This window comes from Barbatula barbatula, assembly GCF_947034865.1.
Source record: "Barbatula barbatula genome assembly, chromosome: 20".
Taxonomy (NCBI): Eukaryota; Metazoa; Chordata; class Actinopteri; order Cypriniformes; family Nemacheilidae; genus Barbatula; species Barbatula barbatula.
This window is the reverse complement of record NC_136783.1, coordinates 17,691,493-17,717,598: the sequence shown is the minus strand read 5'-3', so window position 1 is coordinate 17,717,598 and position 26,106 is coordinate 17,691,493. Positions and strand designations below refer to the sequence as shown.

Below are 26,106 nucleotides of genomic sequence, written 5' to 3'. Positions count from 1 at the left end.
TAATTGTTATGGAAATAAACCTTTGCAATTTACACTCTAGACAAATCTTTGTTGTGTATACAAAGATTTAAACATATATTTATCAATATAAATATTAAACATAGTTTGCCCAGATTCATACTGCATTTTGTTAGTAAATGACCAACGAAAAGATATAATTGAATGAAGAAAGGAAACAAAGGAACATCCGATATTTGAAATGTTTGATATTTGTCATTATAATTAAATAATAAAAAGATTTACGGAAAGTAAAAGATACATTTTAATTTTAATAAAAATTTCAGACGATTTAACTAATCCATGCTATATTTTTCGTATAAAAAATGTATCTATCCAATTTATTTCAATAAATCTATCTTATGCTATTTCATTATAAGTAGAAATATTAATAATATAAAATCATATAATGTAAACAGTTTGTTATCCGTCAACTACTCAAATACAAATATAAAGTCGTATGATGAACCGCGTCAGTTGGGTCTTTTATTTTGAAATATTGAACTTCCGTGAAGCGTACGACAACAGAATAAAGTGTTTTTTTTTTGTTGCACAGATTTATCAGCAGTACATGGTCTAATGTGCATTATTTACTGCATTATGTGTCGATATGGGTAAGTGACCCGCTACGATCATGCAATTGTATTGATGACTTTTATCGTTTACCTGCAGTGTAGATTTGAGCAAGAGGCGAGGAGGATAGGTCATCTAGCTGACATCTTTAAGATAGGTTGCAAGATTGGCGTTGTCATGTGACCTAAATGGATTTAAACTCGTGGTCTTTAAAATCAAAGTCTACATATAAAATGTACAATTCTTGCTTTATTTATTCGGCCTCGTGTTACGAGTGAATCGATTTGTAGTATTTGATTTCTTTCTTATTGTGGAAGTTAATGTGGTTTGGTTCTGCCTAGTTTGTAACAACGTCATAAATGAGTAACGTTACCAGTCCAGCAGTTTTGATGCATTACATATTATCTGTTTGATAAAATAACAGATTGAAATGTCAGATCTGTCTAAGTATGATGCAAATAGTTATCAAATTAAGGCTGCCACCCTTCAGAAATGTGTCTGATTATAAATGTATAAGAAATGTTTTTATTTGAGTGACTTCCACTGTATGGAAACATAACCACTGCAGCATTTCTCAAAATAGCTTCTTTTGTTTTACAAAGAAGAATGAGACACAAACAGGCTTTGAACTACACGAGGGTGAATAAATAATAATCACATTTTTATTATAATTATGAACTCTTTAAAATTATAGAATTTCGTTTTCGTGTCTCTTGAGCAATTGTTAAGAAGTCGTTTCCTGCACAGAGACCATGAGCTGGGATCCAGAACTCGCCTTTCCTTCAACAAGGAAGATGAAAGAGCATCCTGACCTGTTTTGTGGACGTTGAAAAAAGCCATGGATGTCCTGCGGGTGCTATCAGTCACCATGGGAAGGATCAGCACGTTCAGATCTTATCAGATCGTATTGCTCCTGGCTGCAGCTATGGCGGTCGTAGCGTTCTACTACTTCGGCTCGGAAAAGCAAAACTTCTCCAGCACCACAAAACGGATCAAGGAAACGCAAGCGAGCCACAACACCAACCGTGATGATGCAGATCTTTCTTTAGACATCAGGTCTGGACAAGCAGAAAGCAGGCGAGGAAGCATAGATGATTTGGAGGAGAAGCCAAAGAGAATCAAGCGCTTCCATGCCCTCATGATGTTCACTAATGTCAACAAGAGCTTGAACTTGCAGAGCAAGTTTAAGGTGGCCATGCGTTCTATGGCCAAACACGGACGCTTTCTGGAGGACGAGGTGCTCGTTCTTCATTTCGTCTCGGATGTTGGGAGTCAGGAGCTGGGGGTGAGGATGCTCCATGAACTTCTGCTGGATGCAACGTTCCTGTATGAGGTATGTTTGTGTTTTGTCACTTATTGGTTTATTTCATATTTAAATATCTGAAACGTTCTTGGTATTGAAAGTGAAATATGTTTGGTTCTTGTTACTTAAATCAAAATCGGAATGACTAATAAATAATAATTATTCGTGGTAAAACTGAATGACTGTGCAAATATAAAAAACAGCAATACCAAATTGCCATGTTGTTGAATTTTGAATTTTGTTCCTTCAATGCAACACGCATTAGCTTGACCACTCTCGACCTGATATGAGCTTTTCATCATATTAAAGCTCTGAATTCCGTCTTCCTGTTGAATGTTGGGTTAATTTTTTTCCTATTACAGTGGTTCTCTTGTTAAAGAAATGTTGTGGCTGCCCAGAGAAAAGCACTTTTACTAAAGACACCAGGTGGCAGTGCAGGACAGCAGAGATCTGACAGATACTCCCACAGAGCTCCACATCACAGGACCAGCGAGGTCACACCGCAGATGTTTCCTTTACATCAGCTCATACAACAATAACACGTAGCTCTCATCCACCACATGCTCCCTTAGGATAGATCAGATTAGTTCATGTTGTACTCTTTAACAGAATTTTGGAGTTCTTCATTCAAAACACAGGTGGTAGTCAGTTAAGACATATTCATGTTTGACTTTCTTCTGCAGAACACTAAAGATATTTTGAAGAACATTGTGAACCAAACAACACTGGCCCCAGTTGACAAAACCATTTCTCAAAATATCTACATTTTTGTTCCAGAAAGAGTTATATTTGAAGGACATGAAGGTAAATAAATAATGACAGATTTTTATTTCGGCCTAGTTCGAGCATCTGTATCATGACTTACCAGATATCTGAGGTTATAAAAAGACTCTTAACAAAAATCACTGATCCGTCTAATGCCCAGCAACCTCCGTAGTGAAGATCCTGCATCAAACAGTCAGCAGCTTCATCCTGGCAACATCCCTGTTGCTGAGCATTAGCGGGCACCATTCCTTTATCCCAGGGCTGATGGATGAACTGTGTGCTCAGTTTAGCAGCGATACCGTGAGCTGACTAAAGTGCAGATTTCCTTTCTTTAATCCGGCCCTTTTTTTCAACACGCACACTGGACACGCATCATAAAATAATGAGCGTTTGGCTTAATGCAACATCCATTAATGATAATCTCTGACCCCTGTGGCATGCGGTATTTGATTAATGCAGTTTTACATCTGCTTTACCCTCGGCCTACCACACAGACAGCAGTGCTGAGGTTTCACTGGCACTGTGGGTTCACAAACACCAACGCCGTTTCCTACAAACACCCACACCGTCTCCCACATGACGAATGATGAATCAGACACATGTGGCTATAGGGAAGAGAGGATGGTGCTGTCAGCTGCTCACGGGGGTCATTTTTGTTGCTCAATGAGCGTGATTCTTGTTAGTTTGAACAACCAGGGTTTGATGTGCAGACAAATAAGTGCAGATGATGGTGGTTTTTAAACTGATGCTGGATTTATGTACTGTAAGCGGACCGCTGTGGTTCCCCTATTGTTCACAATAATACGATTGTTTTGTTTCTATTTTATTCTTTTCTAAATATTAGCTTGCTTTGAGGACCTCCTTTATAGTTTCGTTTACAATGATATATGAATAATTTAGTACCATATAGGGTCCAAAAAGTCTATTTACATGTACATTTTCAGAAACCGCTTTGTAAAGATTGTATGACCAGGTAAAGCTGCTCAGAACGATTTTATACTGTCAAAAGCACATAAATGACCAGAAGCCTTTGAGCTGTGAGCCCCTGTGAGCATTAACATTGACAGCCTTCGATATTACAACACGGCTGTAATTATTCTCGAGTACTTCATGTGCAAGTAATAGAGATTACAGTGAGATCTGCATGTGGCTTTGCTTTAAATCTCTTGTGAATTCATGGAAGGTTTAGCTGTGGCCTCACGCAGTTCACCATTTATCAAACCCAACCAACATCTAGTTTGAAGTCTTTATTATTCTTAATTCATCACTTCTTTGGAAATCAAATTTATTTGAGATGCTTCTTTGAACTTCGCAAGGGCACATGATTTGTTTCTTTCTGTTATGTCTTACTGCTTGTATTGGCTGGAATATACTTGCAGACTTTTTTTGAACTAGACATTTTACACTTGCAGACTTTTTGAAAGTTTCAGATAGAAACACACTAACTGATAAAATCTGCAGACTGGCACAGACTGAAACACGGGGCAAAATCTGAGCCACTGCTTGTAGTTTATTTTAGCCTTAAATTATTTACCAGTGATTTCAACTGTATTGAACAGGCTGCTTTATGTTTTTGGAGCATTTTATTTTGTAATGTACTTGTTGTGTCTTTACTGCTTCCACTTTCATTAAACACTGACATTTTGTCATTGACTAGATGAGGAGTTTTTGTTATGACACGCGATTATAGGCATGCATTTCTATCATATTTTGTTAGTTAATAAAAATGTTATCATGTAATTTTAGTCATCAGCAAAACAACATTGTGACTCCAATGTATTGTTTCGTCGGATTGACAGAAGAAAATTTGACTTGCATGTGAATATTGGTGACGGAGGGGAAGAAACAGGATTGTTTCAGCTTTCAAAAGAATCGATTTGAACTATTTCTGATCTCTACAGTGGATAAGAAATAATAAGAATAAGAAATTATATAATAAGAAAATAATATAATAAGAAATTCTAAATTGTCTGCAAATTTCATTGTCTTTCTCTATAGACCACTTCTCAAAATGTAAACGCTAGTCCAAAAGCACTTCTTCACTTTTTTAAATCTTAAATATATAATTCAATTTTAAATAAATGTTAAAGTTTTTTTATTATAAAGTTCTGTTCGTTGCGTTTTATTGTACAGTTTTAATAAAATGGTTCTCGTGAACCAACGTTCAATCATATTTCGAAGTGGTCTATAACAAACAAACATTTGTCTCACTTTCTAATAACGTTCACTGAGACGAAACAAGAGCGGGGTTAATGTTTCTTAAATCTGATCTTGTGCTGAATTAGCTCTTCTGTTGTCGCTAGACTGAAGGTGGAATTCTTCATGGCAGAAACAAATATTACCCCTGGAATCAAAACCTTAATGGGAAATCTGTGATGAATGAATTTCCCCCAATCCTCATTGTGCTGCTAGAGAGAGATACACATTATCTGATTGCACGAGTCGAGTCGACGGCAGAGCTTTGCATTGCGGAGCAGGGTTAGAGGGTCGAGAACAGCAGACAAACGCAGGTATTGTGTGCTTCCAGTGGAGGGAACGGTACATGAAGAACGTTGAGGTTCATTGGTGAACATCTGAGAACTAGACCTACACGGCAGGAAGGTTTAAGCCCCATGTGAATGGCAGAAATACTGATCGCTTCCGTTCACTAGTCATGCATGCACACATATAAAATCTATTCATAAGTTTTGTCTAGATTTGGATATGATCTAGAACTAACTAAAACCACACATATTCAAAAAACCTTAACGTATATGCATTTGAGATTTACACACAGCAAAATCGTGAGTGTTAATAAAAGGTCAAATTAACACTCGCAGTCTATACATAATCCACACTATCGAGGATGTGCATGACCGGGCATTGCTCTACCATTTGAGTTATGCAATGTATTGTTAAAGCTTATTAAAACGTATTTGTTCAAATAAATATTTAACAAGTCCATAAAACCTTTACCCCAGATCACAACAGTAAGTTAAGCTTATAATGATGAATGAGAATGAGGAATTTCGTTAATGTGCTGAGCCGAGCTGACGTCTGCTGTGTGTTGAATGAGTTGTGTTGAGTTGAACTATTTTGCACAAAATGGCTGTTTTTTGATGTTCAACCCACATGAAGTTAAGTATGCAAATAAAGTGAGTTTAAGAGATCGATATAAAGTTACAGAAGCAAAAGTTAGGTCTTACTTATTTGAGGTAAACAATTTGTATAAATTAATCTGTCATAAATTCTGCTAAGAACGTAGTTATAGGTCTACATTAAACACAATCATACTCTTGACTCTTCCAGGTGGTGTTTCATAACGTGGATACACTTACAGAGAAGTTATTCCCCATCGTAGAAGCTATGCAGAAGCACTTCAGCGCAGGGTCTGGCGCGTACTACAGCGACGCCATCTTCTTCCTGTCTGTGGCAATGCACCGAATAATGCCTGCAGGTGAGCCATCAAATTTAAGGGAAAGTGTGTGCTTTCTGTGACATATCAGCTGTATCAAACAAAATGATGCAAAGACAGAGTAATGTTTCAGTGACAGGAAGTCTTTATTCGGGAAAAATCATGTGTAAGTTGCATTCGACAAAAGCTAAATGAATTCATGTAAATCTGATGTCTTTACTCAAGTAGGTGAAAATCTAACCTTTTGTAATAGTTCATATGAACCCTGATAGAATTTAGACTACGTCACATTGGCTTAACACTGCGACCCGAGTTTTCCATTAAATTGCGGCAGCTACAGAACACACGTTTGTGTAAACTTCCCTTCATACTTCCTGCGGCACCGTGTTTTCTAAAGGTCAGTACTTTCGGCCATCCTGAAGGATTTGGACACGAGGCCACCGGTGGTGTCAGATGTACCGACTCGCTCGCAGGTGTTATGCTGGCGCAGGGCACAGTGAGGGGGTGGGTTGCTGGGTGGTCGATCGTCCTCGGTGACACCACTGCCGAGTGATCCACAGCTCTCTTTTTGTCTCCTGGCCCCTGCAGCTGGGTTTTCACACTGACAAATGGGCATCGTTGACCCACATGGGTTTATTGGTACACTAGATGTAAATCCCAGGGCTCTGTCAATCTAACACATCAATGGCTCGGTAAGAGAGACATTAGAGGATAGGGATTGAGTGTTTGATGGGTCATTAAGCTTTGGGTCATTTTCTGCGTCAGCCACCATAGCGCTTCGAATGGGAGCGGTGGAGGATTCGCAACCTCACCGCTAGGTGCCTCTAAATTTCATACACTGGACCTTTAGAGATAACTAGTTGTTAGTTTGCTGTAGATAAAAGATAATGAGCCGTGACTCTTTTAAAGATAATAATATAGTTCTGCTTTATAACATAATACAAAAGTCGAAGTCTGTTGGTCTGGACTGATTCTGGTGTTGTGTTTTCTTTAAGCACTGATCTTTAAAGACATGCGGAAATTCATTCACCTCAGACAATGCCGCACCAGAAAGCCTTGAAGATTTTTTCTGGCGACAGCAGCACTTTAGTAAAGTTGTACACACCAGGAAATCTGTTTCCCTGAAAGCCAGTTTGTACTTCAGTCAGGCCTGCGGGGACGATCATTTGATTTGTTTGCAAATCTCTTAGCCGGTTTCGTCCTTTCTACAGTCAAACGCTTCAATTCATGTTTTGGAATTATTTGGAAATCGATCACTTGCTAATCGCGCTGTTTGGTTTGTAATCTTTTTTATCTGAAAGTGAATTATTCGTGGAGAGTCCAATGTCTTCCATATTTTCTCAGAAGACCTCCTGAGTTATTGTTTTTGTTTCAGTTGGATGTCTAGTCAGTGAGTTTTGTTGTGGACCATTTACATCTGCAGGGGTGCCAAAGCAACAATGTTGAAGTGATGTGTGTGTCTGTGTCTGTTTGCTTTTGCGCGTTTAGGGTCGACCTGAAGAGAAATTGACCACAAGGCGTAAACATACGTTTTTGCACAGCTGTGTTGTTACCGGTTTTTGTGAGAGACAGACAAATAAGTACGTCCGTACATTTGAGTTTTCCTGCGGTCATTTGAAATGTTTACGGAGTCAAGGCTATTTCACACAATTTAATATAATATAATGTGCGGACTCTGTCAGCAGCGTGACTTGTTTTTGTGTTCCTCTTTTCTTGACCCAGGATAAGTGCTTTGATCCAGTGTGCTAGATTGTAAGATTTTGGAATAAATAAACAGGAGCATTGATTTGAACTCACGAATTCTGTTGACATCGTATTTTCATTGTCTGCTATATTTGTACTCCTTCGGGTTAGTCTTCAATCTAATATCAGCTATTTATTAAGTCATGACCTACTGACTGGTTGTTTTGATGAGTTCTGTCCTCATTATGTCCGGTGAAGGTCCATCTGCTCGCATGACTCCCTCTCGCGCCCCCCGGGTATGTTCCAGTCATTGACTCTCTAACAACAGGGCGGTCAATACAACTCTGCTGAGAGGCTGAATAAATGAGGCCCAATGGTGCGACTTGACACCATTCCTCTCAATTTGGACCATGATACCTAGAAATCCCACTGAGGAAATGTTTTGATGCCTAGTTCATCATAATGGAGCCCATCGGACCCATGACCTTTGTGATGCTAATCCAATGCTTTCCCAACTAAACTTGATAAGTACAATTGTGTAAGTTGCAAGTAAACTCTACATCAAATTTCTGCATTTTGCAACAAAACACAATGTCATCTGTTACATTGCCTGCATGACCTGTCACATGGTAATGAAAACCCTATTCAAAGAGGTTTCCTTGAACCCTGATCTTTCAATGCATGTGATCTTTTGTGCCAGAGGACGTGATGTTTTTTAACCGCTGTAAGGATGGTTAGGATTGTTGTCCCATTGCTGTTTGAAACATTTCTTTTTTTGTTGTTGTTGCTTTTTGTGGTGTTTGTTGAACGTTTCATTTGATGATGTCGCTTTTTATCCAAAGCGACTTAGATTGCATTATCCTATACATTTTACATATGTATCTACAATCCCCTGGGTTTCGAACCCACAACCTTGCGTTGTGCTCTTACGACTGAGCTACAGGAAAGACGTAATTTCTTCCTTAAACTGTTTTTATTTCTATTTTCAGATAGCGTAGATTAACCAAGTCTACATAAAGGCTGGAGTACACTACATGACTTTTGCTCAGATTTTGCACTAGTCTGCAGATTTTATCACGTACATTTACATTTCGTCATTTAGCAGACGCTTTTATCCAAAGCGACTTACAAAGAGTTCGGGGAGCAATAAGCGATATGTCATAAAAAAACAACAGTACGATAGGTGCTAACACAAAGTTACTCGTAGTGTGCGATGCCCTGTTTTTCTTTGAAAACTATCAAAAAGTCTGCAAATTTGTGATTTTAATAATCAGTTTTTAAGTCTTGTAGTGCATTCCAGCCTTTAGACAAATTTCTCCTGAGGGGGAACTTAAAAAATATTTTGAAAATGAATAACTTGGACCAAATAATGAATAAAAAGCAGCCAGTATGAGTCCATGACCGTTTAGTGAAAACTCTCGAGTATGTTAACCCTGAAATGTGGGAAACTCTGGGTTTTCCGACTCATAATGGGAGGTACGTCAAATCCAAGAACGCTGGAGTTTGACACTAACAAGTGTTCTATACACCAGGGCTTAGCATCCGCATTCCTTGAGAAGTGAGGAAATGGATGTACAATAAATGGAAATGATTATAGAAATATATATTGATTACTACATGTTCAATTTATCCGTCTATTCTGTCTTTATGCATTCTTTTATTGATTCATTTATTTGTTTATTGGCACATTTATCAAGTCATTTTTCACCCTGTGTTTTCTATTTAACACCACTTTTTGTTTACGTTTCGCAACATACTTCTCCCAGTTACAATTGTGTTATTTCATGCTTTTAATGGGTTTACTGTTCTAAATGGGGAAAACATATAAATAATGTGGAAAGGACTTTTACACGGTAGTGTATTGTTTCTCATCCTAATACGGTTCTCGGATGTAATAAATGTGCTCTGGGAATACCTGATGGAAATTCACAATAGTTCAGCTACAATATTTGTAGTAAGACTATGGTAATACAAATAATAATCAAACGGACAAAAATTATTATTACACTTTTACTATAATAAAACTGTGATTCATTTTTCCAATTGAGACTAAGGGAAAAGCTAAAAGCGACACAATGATCATGATAAAAACAAATATTAAAGCCCTGCCTTTGCAAAACACATTCCCTTTTTTATGTGTGTTGTACTACGTCTGGTGTGAAGATCACTAGGGCATATTTGAAAGTGCTAATAGGTGTTTCATGCGTGGCTTTATGTTCTATATGACTGCGTTTGTATGTTTTCAGCCATGACTCTCTCTGTACCCCCGGGCCATGCTGGGACTCATGAACTTCACGTTGACCTCTTTTTCTCAAAAGCCAAGATTGCTCAGGGGTTGCTTAAAGCCCACTGAGATGAATTAGTTTAGCTTCAAAGGCACATTTTAATCTGCGTGTCCACATTCCCTTCTGTCCACACTGAGAGTCTGTGGCTCATCCTGCCCACAGCGATGGCACCTCTTTTGATCTGGTGTGCTTTGTCACGTGGTTTTTGCGGTTGGAAAGTTTGAACGAACTCCTGCATAGTTTGGATGGTGTAAATGATTCTTGTTTAATCTAAATGTATTAAAGCTGCAAGCTTTTGCCTCTATATCTCAGTTTGAAACAAAATCGCAGGTGTTGGAAGTCAAATGGCATCAAACTGACTTTTCCTACTAAATCATACTCAAACGGTCAACTTCTAAATCATCATTATAAGCTTACTGCTGTGATAAGTTGTTTAAATGGTACTAAATACGCTATTTTTGTTTAATTATTAAAGAAATAAGGGATTACAGCCGTCGTTTTATGCATAGCGCTACTAGTGGCAACAAATGGAGTTGCAAAAGTAATGTATGCACTGATGTGGAAATTCCAAGTGATATTGATCATTTTTATGATGCTTTTTTATTAAAATAATAATAGTTCTAGGTAATAGTTATTGACTAGATTTATTTTTTGTTTTTTATGAACAGTTTTATGATGGCTGATGTTGCAAATCTCTACGTTTGTCTCGTAACATAAAAATAAAGTTTGCACTTAATGAACTACAGACATCGGATGTACGCACCTGGCTCGAAGTTAACTTCTGGTCTGTGTTTGGTAATAATAGAACAAGTTATTTCATATTTAGTTTATATTCATTCATATTGATATTTGATTGTACATGAATCGTATTAATACTACTCAACAGTTTATAGATTATTTGCGGAGGTCAACCGGACGTTAAGTTCGGTCCACATAACGTTTGTTTATGTTGTGCCTGTTAAAAAAATTTAACTTATAAATGACTTGCTTTATAATTCTGCGTTCATTAAAGTATTTTATCAAAAAAATCACATCAGATTTTGGTTTAATTTTGGACTGACAGGAATTAGATAAGAAGCTCAGGATTACTATCCGTCTATGTGCTGACTTTGTGTTCTAAAGATTCACTGACTGTGTTTTATCCCGGCTTATAAAGTGTCGTCTGGATTGTTGATATTGATTGGGTCAGTTTCCGCTGGCTGTTTTGAAAGCCATCGATGTGAAATTCCCCAGTGACTCGGTCAATCTCTCTTCATTGTTATTATTACAACAGGCACAGTTCAGGCCCCCATGTTTTGCTTTCCGATTGTGTGTCATTGTCCACACTGCCTCCGCTCCACAATGTTGTCTTGAGCGCTTTGTTGAGAATGAGCCGTCCGCTGGCACTTCATAAGAGACCATGTGACGTGAGAAATCCTGGAGTTTGATCTCGTTCCTTACTTTACTCTGTTTGACGCGAGCATTTATATGCAACTATATGCGTCAATGCGCTTGAAATGTATTGATGCGCAGGTTATAATGTGAAGAAAATTCTCAGAGTTGTCAAGTGTAAAAATGTATTTTCTTTAAGGTCAAGGTTTGTTCTGAGATTAATAACCTCCATAGTTATGTATGTTATGTGAAATGAGGTCTTTCTGCGTTATTATGACTGATTCGCTATACTTTTTTCTTCCTTATGTCCTCTAGAACTAAAGAGAATTGTTCAGCTGGATCTGGATCTCAAGTTTAGAAGCAACATAAGAGACCTCTTCCAAGAGTTCAAACATTTTTCTCCTGAAGCTGTCATTGGAATCGCACGAGAGATGCAGCCGGTTTACAGGTACGTTCGTGGGAAAAGTACAGTCTGATACGTCCATCTCTGATGTATTTTTCAAATACGGCAAAGAAATGAAAGAGCTGCTTGATTCTGAGTTTGGCAGGACGATGACATTGGCATCCCCATCACGATCCTAGAGTCGGCCACAGTTTGAACAAAAGCATTTTCTTTAAGCCTTAAAGAGACAACCTGTGCTTCTGGTACACACAACATACTGAACACAACAGCTAGTCGGTTCTGGAAGGGTCACACTGTGGGTAAAACTGGGCCACATTTGCAGTTCGATGGTGGACTTACAGTCACGTGACTTCAGCTTTTTAAGAACCGCTTCTAAAAGCTTTAGTGTTCAGTCACTGAAACATGAGGAGACAGCTGAGATTTGTGATAGGAATTCACAAAAGACGTTGTTTTGCTGGTTGCTGTTTGTAAGGGTATGTTTCTGTGGTTTTATGTGTGTGTTTGTGAGAGAGGAAGGGAAAGCTCTATGGGGTACTTGTGGCCTTAAAAACCCCCACAAACACACATGCTGCTTATAAGGATGTAAGGGATTTTATTTGGCTTAGGAGTGGGGAAAAATAGAATTGTATTTTATGGTATTGATGTGAAGTTGTGTCACTTAAAGGAATCGTTCATGCAATCCCAGATGTGCATGACTTACTGTAATAAGCAAATCTGAGCGATACATTCAAATGTCATCGGTTCTTGTGTGTCTTGTGACAAAATATGGATTTGACATAACTTGCGACGTGAGAACCAATGTGATTTTGAGATGTGAGTGAATTTTCGTTTTGTGCTATTACTTTAGATTTTATAGCAAGAATAACATATTTGCTTGAGTTAAGTACAAAAATATTTTCTTATTGACCAACAGTTTGTGAACTTATTTTTGACAGTTATTTGTGAAATCATACCTGGCATAAAGTTGAGAACAAAGTTATGCAAAGCACTGCAGTCTGTCCAACGGAGGAGAAAAAGACAAACAGATCTCAATTAAACATAAAAATCACAGTAACATTCGTATTGTGACCTAGATTATTATGTCGTTGCTTATGGCAGCAGGGCAATTGTTGTCGGTCAAGCCGTTTTTCCACTTCATAAGTCTTTCACTTTCTGTTTATACTCACTAATATATGAGCTACAACTACGATTACCATTATCTTCAACTGCGAGGTGTCAAGATCCAGACGATTGAGTGTAACAAACAGACTGACATGTTGTTTATCAGACCAATGTTGATGTTAATAATTACCACAGCACTTCACTGGCTGTGTTCTGTGACACTAGATGGCGCTGTAGGTAGCTGCTCGGTTGTGAAAGCACTTTTTTCTTCTTTAATTTCTGTTGAATGTTGTTCCTCTTTATTATGTTTTCACATTGTATAATTCACAGCTGTCCCCCCCCAAAAATAAAACAGAGAAAAAAACACTGCATCAAGGGAAAAAATTATAATAATTGCATAAACAAGTTGTATACATGTATACACCATAGAAATAGTAGAATTTCAAGAGTTGAAAGTGCAGGATTCCAGAGTCCCATGTTTATCAGTCCATTTATTGACATTAACGCGAGAGACTTGGCAACAGTTGTGTATGGCAATAAACAAAAGAGTAAATATATGAAAGAAATAATTGGAAAAGTCCCAGGCACATACTTTCAGATTACCGATAAGGATTACATAATAAAGGAACTGCAATTAGTCCTTTAAGTAATAAGATATGGACACATGAGTCCTATCACATCTTAAAGGCACAGGAGCTCTTCAAAATATTTAATAAAAGGGGGCCATATGATCACAGTGCCTTTCTGGAAAGTACGTTGAATAATGCATATTGTAAAATAAGAAAATAACTGTTTCAACTCTAATCAAAATGACCTTTATATATTTTTTGATAAGTAGCTTCATATAAAGCAGGCTAGTGTTCAGTCAGTGGTCAATATTGCAACATAATACAAAATATTGCAACAAAAAATATGCATGAAAATAATTTAAGATGAAATGATGTAAACACTGTGGATCAATACGAGGGATATGAAACTACAACCGAATCTTACAGGAATTCATTATTTTAATATAAACGTACCTATAAGATCGTACGAATGGATTCAAATTAGCTTAGTTACAAACTTCTGTTAGATTGCAATGTAAACTAATATGATTTTGTCAAATATGCATATGTTGCTTTGAGACGGCAGGTACATAAAGAGTTTAGTGGTTGTCAAATATACAAACATATTTGTGGGCAGAATGTCAGGTATTCCAGAGCACCATTCGCTTGAATATTTTAGTAAGTAGCACATCTGTTTAAACGATCAGACACTTGTGTAACGTAGCTCGCTGGGTTAAAATAAAAAAATATTTCCTTTTTATCGCCCTGTTCACTTTCAGACAGAATAAGACAAGTAACCTAATTCTTGCAGCTTTCGAAGTGGCGATCAAACTTTCCGTAGCTGTTTGAGAAGCTGATATCATTTCTGCATGAAGGAAATGAGCTACGCTTGATGGAAAAATGGTTCCCTTGTGGAGCTTCACAATAGACTGCAAGTTTTCCACAACAGTTCTCTTGACTACACACACACAAGCAGGCACACTTTAGGCAGTCAAAAGCATAATCAGCCATTAAGATGTGTCGCCGGTACGTCAGCGTGGGATTTGGTGATAACATCTGCCACCTGTGCCACACAATGACCCACAAGGCCACGGTAAACAACGGCAAGTTTCGTCCAAACCTTCTGTCCGGATGGCATATGCCACATCCTTTGTTTTCAATGCTCCCAAGCCTTTATGTTCCACTGATGCAGCATGTTTGAACGTCTCAAATCTCTGAAGTGCTTGATCTTTTCATTGTATTGTTGCAGCTGAGGCTGAGAAAACAGCAGGCCGAAGATAGCCGCTGCATTTCTTTTATCATCTAGTTGTTTTTTAGCTGGTGAAGACCTTTTTTAGCGAATGACGTGGAATCAAATGACATAGCAAACTAGCAATAGCACGTGTGACTATTTGGGGCCAGACCTTTTTGTTTTCTTGCATTTTGGTGTTGTTGTTTTCTTTTTTGCATTTCTGGACTTTGCACTTGACAAATGAGTAAAACAAATGTGGTCATTTATTCACAGAGACGTACAGCATTTGCCTACAAGATACAAAGCATTCAAGTCACAAATGTCACATGCTCTATTTCACAGCGTCCCAGTTGAACTCGCTCTACATAACCGCATATTGAACACCCATCATTAAAAATCTGCATTTGTTGAGTTGCATTGCATAAAAACATCTACTTAATGTAAAATGCACACTGTATAAAATCTTTGCCGTCTTTAGGTCACTTCAATTTATTATTTTAAATTGATAAATTGGTATTAACATTTTATATCAACGTATAGAAGTTATAAATTGAAATTGCTAAACTTATTTTTGATGAGTTGAAGTCATTTAGAAAAGGTGAAATAACTCGCAAAGCCAGGTCGATTTTAAGGCGGCGCATGTAATGATGTAATTTCTGAACAGAGCCATTGAGAGAGAGAGAGTTTTTTTCAAAGCAATGGTGGTTCGTGGAGGCTCTCAAAGGTTCCCGGAAGTTATGGCTAAACAGGACGATCGTGACGAACTTTAAACCCATTTAAAGTCATCTAAGAAATAAAAAATGAAAGAAATAAAGCATTTAAAGCGAAAACGTAACTTCCTGGAACTATCTGAAGGCTCCATGAATCACGTGACAAGGGAAAAGTTTGAAACTCCATTGTCGCGACTCTCTCTCAACTGCTCTGTGTTTGAAGGGGTCTTAGAAGTTAACAGAATCAGGATTTTTGGAGCCTTGTATGTTGTTTGCGGGCCTCACCGTTCCACCGCGAGATGGTGCGATGCAGCACACCAAAAGGTCTGGAATCCTCTCCGAGCACACAGATCAGAATGAGTGCAAACATCCAGCCAGGATGTATTCAATACATCAACATTCACACACACCCTTTATCCCTGTTGAACTGAAGCTACATTATCTTATATTAACACGTGTCATTTTCTATAAATTGTTTGGTCTGAGGAGAAGCGTTAATAGGTTCAACATTCACTTGTTGGCATGTCTGGTCAATGTTGCGTTGACAATCTTTCAATTAGGAAATGTATATAGTTTGAAAATGTCTCTTTAACCTAACTCTTCAGATGGGCTTTTTCATCACACTAACGCAGATTTTGCATATTATGCGGCTGCATATTAAATTGCACTTTGGATTTGGGGAAATGAAGTCCGGAGAGAATTAAAATGTTATCCGGTAAACGTAAAATTTGAATATGAAATGGGGTTAAAGGGCACTTCAATTGAAAAGCACTACAAATCAATATTTTACTTAACAGAACGCTCATTTAGCGAGGACGTTACGACATTATTGTTTAAACATTTTAGTTGGTAATATAGCGTCGTGTAATATAGCAAAAAAGAACAAAATTTCATATAATCTGATATCATAATCTGATGATAATCTTTAGATACAGATTTTGTGTTGTCCATGCTCTGTATTGTTTACGTGTACAACCAAAATAGACTGAGAAGTAAGATTTATTTATACAGCACCTTTCATAGACAAGGAAGTGTGACAAAGTGCTTTACAATAAAATAATAGCAGTAAAATACTTTATAATAAAAGCTTTAGTAGTAAAAGCGTCACAATATAATAAAAGCAGTAAAATACATATGCATTGCATTACCATGTTTATACAATGTTAATACAATCTCAGCAATACATACAAGTGTTTTAAAGTGTTTCTTCCAGTGTGACTGTTTGATGTGTTAGAAATCTTGTTATCTGACAGCAAGGCAGACAGGAATGTTGGTTATTGTCAGGTTTTTTTCACCTCCTACACTTATTGTGTGCACATCCTATTCCAAACACAAACATGACGGGGTCAGGACCTAAAGGCTGTTTGTAAGCAAACGTCTTGGGTGTGGGGGGCAGGATGCCGTGTGCTCCACACATACCATGATGTATGAAGGCGTCTGTGTGTTGCATCCAGATGTCAACGATAGACGGAAGAGCTTGTTTACAGTTTAATGCAAAAAATTGGCCTGTTTGCCGTAATTTGTTAAGACAACAGAATAGAAATACACCCGTTGGGAACATTTGGAGCACATTTACTATTCAGCAGGGATGTTCTTCGTGTCTTTCTGTATGTCTGTGTATGTGCGTGTACTGTATGTACAGTACAAGTGTGTTCTTGAAGCCTGTGGTTTTGATGGGCACTTGTCCTTTTAGGAGTGTTCTCTTGTCGTTTCCTCCGCTGTGAGTTGTGAAGTGCTCACCCGCTGTCTTCATTAATTACAGCACCGCACCACACCGCACCGCAGCGTGTCCTCTTACTGCCTTAAGAGTTTCATTCAAACCCCGTGAGTCTATCGCACACATTCAATGAAAGCCACTTAAACACTTCAGCTCTATAGCCTGCGTTTAGGTTTTGCCACCTACTGGGAATAAATCTTAAATGAATTTTAGGTCATTATAAAGTCTGAATGTTTAATTACAGCTCAATGCATCGTTCATGGAATGTAGTAATCCGTTTTAATAGCTGTAAGAGGGATAATTGTCGGCCTGTCATTATGGAAGGGATAATGCACATCCAGCATAATAAAAGAGAAATTATTGCGACATGCATAAATAATTGCATTTGTAATAAATGCTAACTTTCAGCAAAGAAAAACAGTTTCTAAGATGCTTCAAGCCAGCACATGAATTTGATTTAAGCATGCAATTTGGTTTAATAATTTAATAAATATAATCTAATTTATTAATAAGGCATCTTTATATTTCATGTATTAAACTGCGTTGGTCAAGATGACCTGAATGAGCCTGTGTAACGAATCTTTTTTTATCAGGAATAATACTGTTTTGAATGACCAGTCAGAATCAAGTATTCCAAATCGCTATGTAAGAACGTGAAATGAACCTCTTAAGGGTGACACAGGACGAGTACATGTTTGTTTAGTAAGAATAGCTGTCTTAATAATAATCTGTTGAATATTTTGATTTATAGAGTTATGCAAAGGTCCTTTAACTACTGGCACACAGCAGCACTGACACATTAAAGCCTAGATCACCCAGAGATGAAAATTCTGCCATCATTTACTCCATCATTTTGGTCCAAACCTGTATGACATTCTTTGTTCTGCTGGAGATATTTGGTAGAAAGCTCTGGGGCACTATTGACTACCATAGTAGTTTTTTTCCTACTATGATAGTCAACAGTGCCCCAGAACGGTTTTGGTGGCAAACAGGCTTCCAAATATATTTCTTTATTTTACTTTATGCAAGTTTGACGGTGAGTAAACGATGACAGTATTTTCAATTTTGAGTGAATTGCCCTTTTAAGAGCAAAAGCTTTTTTTGTTTGTTTTTTGCGTCCCTTTTTCTTCGTAGAAATGTATTACAGGCTGTTAGGCTTTGTGAATCGTGAATTGGTCAAAGGGAGCAGTTCAAAGATATCTTTACAGTATGGTTTGCCTAAAAATACAGTATTGTCTATCATTAAATGTTCAAATCACCAAAAATGACTGTGTATATTTCTTATCGGTTGTTGTGTTTAGACTCGCAGGATACCTGGAATTCCTTTTTGTCTGATGAAGAGTTCTTTGAAATGTCAGTGTAATATGTTGGCTAAATTGGCATGCTGTGCTCTATAGAAAAGTAGTTGTCTCTCTCCATGCATGAGAAAGGTCAAATGAGTTTGGATGACAGTTTGGATGATCGGTTCAACTTCGGTCAGTTCTTTAAGGCAACAAATTGCGTTTATTCTGGTTTAGTTCTTACCAAGTATCACTGCTCAATCGTTTTAAGCCTGTTTTTCTGGAAGAACTGTTGAAATGCTGAGAGGCACTATTGTCGGTGTCTTGTTTTTTGCGGTCTTGTTTTTCAAATTCCAGTCACACTACCTAATCTTTCCAGAACGTCTTTCTCATAAAGTATTGAAATATCAATCTGTGCTGTGAGTTTCAAGCTAACGCCAGGCGTTTTTCTTCAGGGTAGGAAGTGATTACAGAAACAGTCAGGGCTTCTGGTTATGCCGACAGACTTCCAGTCCTTACAAACAGATTTCTATCAGTGCTCAAGTGTAACCAGGCTTTGTCCGGCCTCGGGGTCTGCAAATTAAGAGCTACCGTTAAAATTCCACGTCCGGTACATAAACACTGGCTTTGTAACTGCGTCAGTTACCGCATTTGTGCCTATCCTGCTCTCACTTACTGTATGAGGTTCCACGTCATGACCTCCTTGTGTTCTCCCCTTCAGAGTCCTCTGTGTTCTTTTGCCTTTAGCTTTGACGCTGTCTGGAAACGGAGGTGCTCTTATTTTCTGAACCCCCTGTCCTGACGTAAACATTTCGAGGAATCGTGATAAATTATGTTTGACGGTGTGCGCAGGGGTTTCTGCGTCATTTGGCTGATAGAACTTTAGCAGAAGGAAAGAGGAGAGAATATTTTCACTGGAGGAATATTTCTCTGGGTCTGTGTGTCAAGGATACAAGAGATGTTATAAACCATTGCTAGCCCAGATTTTGATCTGCTTTGCTAGACCACCACGCATACATGCGGTGTTTGTGGTTTTTACCATCGATACGTTGGGTTAAGGATGACTGGAAATGATCGCTGGATCAAGTATTACTGTTATCTCTTCTGTATGTGGGAATCTGCAGGGTTCATGATCCACAAATGTTATGTAAATATAAACTGATGACATAAATTAAATCTCTCAGTTTGGTTCATTCCTTGATCTCACTTGATGGATTTCAAAGTGAATGGTTTCCAGTTTTTCTCTTTCAGATATCCTGTCTGTCTCAATCTTTTTTCCTCTGTTCCGGTTAATGTGCGTTATATGAATGAAGACCATCCGGATAGTTAAGAACCATGAATTTAACCTTTAGAAATAGGTTCATGCAATAAAAATATTCACTTTGAACTCTAGCAAAGACTTAGTCAAGATTAGGGTTTGCATGCTACATTTTAGCCGTCAGTAAACTTTTGAACTCCTCTGTTCCGGGAGCTCATCCTGTGTAAGATGTCAAACCCGATGTAATAAAACATCCTTGTATGTACCGGAGTCTCAGCTTCATTGGATCTCATATATTTTTCTGAATGATTTTTCAGAATGATTTGAGCATCTTCAGGTCATATATGTTTAGCAACCAAGTGCAGAATTTATTTTCTTATTTGATTTCGTCATGTTGTATCTTGTTGTATCTTGTTGTATTGTTCTTGTTGTCGTCTGTGCACACGTTTTGCGTGATTCAGGTTTTTGTCAGGTACATCGGAGCAATTTCCTTTATACAGTACCTCACATTACTGCATGTTGGAGCTTTTAACAGCCCTCTTAGCAAAGTGCTTCTTATTCAAATGACACATCTTCATCAGGCATTATCAAACCGCGCATTAGCCTTTTTGTTTTTGAAGCTGTTTTTTAGCACACAGAGTCCAATTTGTTCTTGCAAAAGCACTCCATGCACAACAGATCTCTGAGGTTTGTTGTTTTGTTTCGTGAGAGCTGCTGTTTGACAGATTTCTTTCTGGTGCTTGGCGTCCTCTGCACATTGTTTCTTTGGCAGGTGTGTGCTGAAGCTTCAGGCGGATTAGATTTACTCAGAATGATTAAAGAAGCAGAGGAAAAGCATGAACAGGTGGAAGAAAGATGCAGAAATGTGGCTTTACGGGTTGTAAGCCACGTCTGAAGACGACAGACAATTGCAAAAATGTGCATTTGGAACATTATAGAATTCGTCAGGTATCTGAAATTAATTCATTGTAATTGTATAATTAGAATATTATTTTAAATATTTTATTTATAATCATTTTAAATATTTGAATGCTTAAAATATTGACCTCTATTGTAACCCGAGGGATTTTAAATATATTCGCTTTCATTCTCACTCTCAACATCTTGATGGGGTTTTAATTTTTGTTCCTCCTCTTTCTTTTCGTCTTGCCTCATTTTCACCCTGGTTATATAAACAGCTCATTTGAAACACGCAGGCAAAGAGCGACCGCTAGTAGATTGCTGCGTCGCATCAGACCCGTCGCTGTTTTGCACACATGGTGTTTTTTCAGCTGTAACTTGTGTACAGTTTTCAAAATCCAGGACTGTTCTGTTCTTTGGTTACGATATGAGACATGATTTGTTATTGGCAAGAAAATCATGATGATCCCTGTAGTGTTTTCCAAACTCAGATGACAGGTTTTAAAGGAAATGTGTTTGTTTACTTATTACATGTAGGAAAACACACTATATCTTTAAGATGTTAAAGGCAGTGGGAGATGTAGTAATTCCTGTAATAGTGTTGCGACCATCACTGTTATCATTTTTCATCTTATAGACTTGTATGGGCCATAAATATGTACGCATCTGGCTGCTTTCATCGTGGCCCATAAGTGTTGCTTGACTGTTTTCTTTCTAGAATTAGACGTTATATGTCAGAAATTGTCCGTAGATGTTTTTCTTGTTTGTCATCAGCTGTTGTAAATGCCTCTTCCTTAGCTGGAGCCGTTGCATGTTCTGCAAAAAAAGTCATCCAGATTGCAATGTGCTGTAACGCACGTACATCCTCACAGAAATTCTTCCACTCATAAAAACACTTTAAATGTGAAAAAGTCACATGAGACCCTTTCTGGAAATTACGGAGGAGGTCATAACAAAGAGGTCAAGTTGACTGTGTTAACTGACTCTTGAGATGAAGAGGTGACACAAGAAGTTGTCATTTGGCTGTGCAGCCACACCATTGATTTGCTTTTACATGGCGAGGCATCTCCTGTTGTTTCTCATCTATTATTGGCCCCCGACTTATATATATACTTATATATTATAAATAACTGTAATTGGGATCTTTCCAAAGCTGCAGACTGCAGTCATTAGGGGCGTCCCCATTCTGAAAACATCTTGACCCAGAGCGTCTCAGCCATGCCCTTAGATCTCAGATGTAGAATATTTTAGAGTGCTGTATCTCGGCATGAATGTTTAATTTGATGAAGACTCTCAGAGGATGTCCTAAATATTCTGTGTCATACCTTCTGGCCCAGAACCGCAGGAGCTGGTATTATGGGACTATTGCTGCACGGAAGTGTGACGGTAATGTGAGTGTTTTGTTTTTATTTGGACATTTAATAATTTGTTCTTCTGCGATAGCAAATGCATTTATGTTTTCCACAATTTTTAAAGGCAAAGTTCACATCAATAAAGAACATTTTTGTTACCATCATGCAATCCAAGATGTGAGTGATTTAAAAACAGAAACAGATTGAAGCAACACAAAATAAGACATATTTAAAAAAAGATATTTAAGCACGTCACATCCTAAATGTAAATAAATCAAGAAGAAATAGTAATTTGAGCGTTGGAGTTTTTTAACTTCTATATAACATCATATACAGTATGTTGTTAACCATACTTAATAATAGCCATTACTGTTCAGTGAAGAAACACAATGTCAGCTCTCTCATAACCTAAGCAAGCGCCGCTCTTCTGAACGAAAATTCAAAAATACAAACAGAATCTCTTTTAAATCTTCAAGGCAACATAAACGCTATCACGTCTTTCATTTTATTGCACATAAAATAGCACTTATTACTCTCCTAATGCTGTCGCCTGCAAAGCGTACTGGGAACCCTTAAGACGCATTTATACTAGTGCGTTTTCCTTTTTGGAAAATGTAAACACCAGCCAAATCCACTGCCCAGTGATCCTTCATACAAGTTTAAGTGGGTTCAACATGGTTAAATTAAGTTGAATTTCCTCAATAATTTGAAACGAATAAATGAAAAGTGTAACACAATTAATTCATTTCAGGAAATCTACTACGACACAGAAGCGTTTTTGACAGCGTAACAGTGTGTGTCGTTGTTTCTTTACAAACCAAGACACCTTAATGCTGCGTGTTCTGCAATTCTTGCCTGTTTTTACACATCGGTATAAAACAAGTACCAGAAGGTAAAAAGAGTGTGCTTTACGCTTCACGTCTGAACTCTGATGTCAAGTCACTGCAATGAGACTTCTTCAAGAAAAAGGAAGCTTTCATTACGGTTGCACCATCGTAGTGCAGGCGGCCCCTGCTGGCTCGTGTTCACTCTTGTGTTTGTTTACTTGTGTTCATGTTGACTTCAGCATTTATTCTCTCGCAGAAACTCCTTTGAATGGAAGCTGCACTGAATCTAGGAGAAAGATAAAAGCCCTCTGCTTGTGTAGTCTGGTTGGGCTCTTCTGCTGTCAGACGAACGTCCTGGTTCAGAAAGCTCTTTGTTGTTTTGGGCTTCTCGTTCTTTTTAGGAGGGACGGAAACAAGAGGAAGCATCTGAACTTCAGGAGATGATCTCTACAGGAGGCATTAACTGGGGGATCAAAGCTAATGCCTTTGTTGTAGACGTTGTTTGTTAGGAGCAGTGCGGTGTGATGGTATGTCACAAGCCGGTTTGAATGCGAAGAATATGTGTGTTGGAGATTTTTTACATACCACGGATAAGAAGCCTCAAGCTCGGAGCTTGGGATCACACTCCTTGTGCACAAATCTCACACTTTATTTTCCAGTCCTCTGGGTTGGGGAGATTTTAGCCATAGATTCATGTTTTCTTGTACTTTTCCACATTTTAAAAAATAGTAAGATCATCAAAACTGAGAAATTATTCAAATTAAGACAAAAAATTTAAGATAGCAGCAGTTGTCATTTACAGCAGTTTTTTTTGTCATTTTATTATTCATTTTATTTTATTTTTTAGTAATATTCAGTTCATAATTTTAGTGCCTAAAAAATGTAGTTTTTTTATTGCAGCTTGCTATTTTTTCATTAACACAAAGGGTTAATACTCCTTGAATAATAATAATACTAATGGTTACCTTTGGTATTGACGATCGTTGCAGTCCTTCCAGAACCTCGGATGTCCAAATTGATTGTTTTTCAGGAAATAAAAAATGATGTCATTTTTCAATGACTTAATGCCATGGTGTCAAAGTTGCCAAGTTAGATATTGACAAACATAGAAGGTGACTAATAACAATGGTTTATGGCAAAAAAATAAATTCACAAAATAGGGAAATACTAGGTTTCAGAAGGACAGCAGTGATATAATATTCTCATTCTCGGTCGCCTTATTAAATATGTTCATTATTCTCATTCTTGCTCTAATTTCGGAGTCTTTTGTCTTTATCACAGACACACTTTCTGGCAATATCGCAAAGACAATCCCAAGTCCCGCGTTGGAGATCCTCCGCCGGACGGTCTGCCGGGCTTCAACAGCGGAGTGATGCTTCTGAACCTCGACGGCATGCGTCACTCAACTCTGTACAACCAGCTTCTGGAGCCCAAGCGGGTGGCGCAGCTCGCCGAAAAGTTCCACTTTCGGGGTCACCTGGGCGATCAGGATTTCTTCACCATGATCAGTATGGAGCACGGGGAGCTGTTTTACCCATTGGCCTGCGGCTGGAACCGACAGCTGTGCACATGGTGGAGGGATCACGGGTATGGGGATGTTTTTCAGCTGTATTATCAATGTGATGGGGAGGTCCACATCTACCATGGCAACTGCAACTCTCCCATACCCGATGACTGAGTATGAAAGCGTCTCTAAACATTGAGTTGTGATTGAACATTTTGATCATATTACGAATGAAGCGAACCAGGACGGTAATATTCCCAAAGATTCAAAATTCAGGCACATTTATTCCCAGATCAGTATTACGCTATATACTCCGAATATTAATTCTTCTTGATTCTTCGCGGTTTGAAGTAGGCTGAATTTTCCTTCCCATGATTCCTTTGTGCACATGTGCAGCTCTTGCAGACTGTAAGTGGATATTATTACATTAGCTCATTCGTCTTTCTAATGCACTAATTTACCTTGATATTACCTTGTTTTACACTGTCATTGGCTAATGAGAGGTGGCTGCATAACAGTAAACATATTGCACATTGTCCTCATTCCATCTGATTTTTGTTTTGCAGTGATGATGATGCTGGGTTATGGGGGATGTTGACCCACTTTCCTGAGTTTGTGTGCTTGAGAACCTGTCAGGCGCCTTGAAACCGTATGTTGAAAAATAAAATGTCTCTCTGATCTGAAAAGCTAAGATAGCATCTAGAGCCTCTGAGTAACGGTCTCGTTTTGAGGTCCGAGGTAGAGAACGTTCTTGGTACGGAGGAAGTGGGATTGAGGGGATATTCAAAACGTATAAAAGAGATTTAGAGGGCAGAGCTGTCTGTTGTGGTTGGCTGACACTTATCGAGCAATGCTGATCTTGGCAAACCTCTGCAGAATTCTGCGAAACGTTCGTAATAACCTCCGTAATGTCAAATCAACAGGACGGAGAGACAGAGGATCTCCCTCGACCCTGCAATAGGTCTTTGTCTGTGTTGCCAGGCAGTTGTGAGATCCCACACTAAACTCTATTGTGTCAATAGGCCGATATTGTGAAGTGAAGAACAGCATGTCTCGGGGGTTTTCAGTTAATTCGGTTTTTGTTTTAGTGGGAATGCAGTTGTGTTTTTTCTAGCTGGTTCTGTGTGAGTCACCTTAGACTTTGATGAATTGATGTTGTTCTACTTAAGCCTGATCAAATGAAAGGCAACATTTTTGTCATTGAACTGGTGGACATGGCATTCACACCAAGTTTATCTTATTATATTTTCATAAAAAATTAAACCGTGGCGTTTGAGATTTCTGTGTAAATCATTTGAATGTTTCAAGTCATTGCGACAAGTAAGGTAGAAGTCACACTGAATCCGATTTGCTCGTGTGGGACCCATGCTTGTAATTGGTTTACGTTATCATATGCTTTTGTTGTAGTTGTTATCTGACTTTTATGAATCATTTTTCTTTCACAGGAACCACTCAGGAAATGCTGACAGGGGGCGAAATTTTAGTGATTTTAGTGTGAGAATGTTTCATATACGTTTTCCCTAGACGTGCATTCTCGCATTATTTTCCTTTTCTTAAATATTGAATGTAAAATAAATGTATGTGTCATACATATGTTTTGTCATAGAAATGTTTTAACACAAATTAACCGAATTCAAATGTTGAGGTACCATATTTTTAAGATATCAACAATGCCTTTCTATGTATCAGAGCTCAGAATAAAATGTCTAGTAATTTCTACGTTTTTTCTGTTTCTTGCATTCTAAAACGAGTTTTTTTTTGGGTATACATAAAATAATCACTTTAAAATGTTCACTTTAAATCTGGTTGGGGATTGTGTTAGCTGGACTCCAAGGCCCCTTGTTGTTTTTTTAAATATTTAAAGGCTCCCACTCACAAAAACTCGAACACAAAAAATTATTTCA

At 38.0% G+C, this 26,106-nt stretch overlaps 1 protein-coding gene across 2 annotated transcripts; it reads left to right on the top strand.

Moving 5' to 3' along the window:
• The first annotated feature begins 476 nt into the window (after positions 1–476).
• On the top strand, positions 477–25,920 carry xxylt1 (xyloside xylosyltransferase 1). Of its 2 annotated transcripts, XM_079483294.1 has the most exons (6): positions 477–611; positions 1,176–1,209; positions 1,318–1,903; positions 5,927–6,074; positions 11,687–11,819; positions 23,980–25,920. In XM_079483294.1, exons 3-6 carry the CDS (start codon positions 1,409–1,411, stop codon positions 24,374–24,376), a joined length of 1,173 nt encoding a protein of 390 aa, XP_079339420.1. In that variant the 5' UTR covers positions 477–611; positions 1,176–1,209; positions 1,318–1,408; the 3' UTR covers positions 24,377–25,920. The 2 variants fall into 2 exon arrangements, with proteins under 2 accessions (XP_079339420.1, XP_079339419.1); XM_079483293.1 differs by lacking the exon at positions 1,176–1,209.
• Positions 25,921–26,106: the final 186 nt, after the last annotated feature.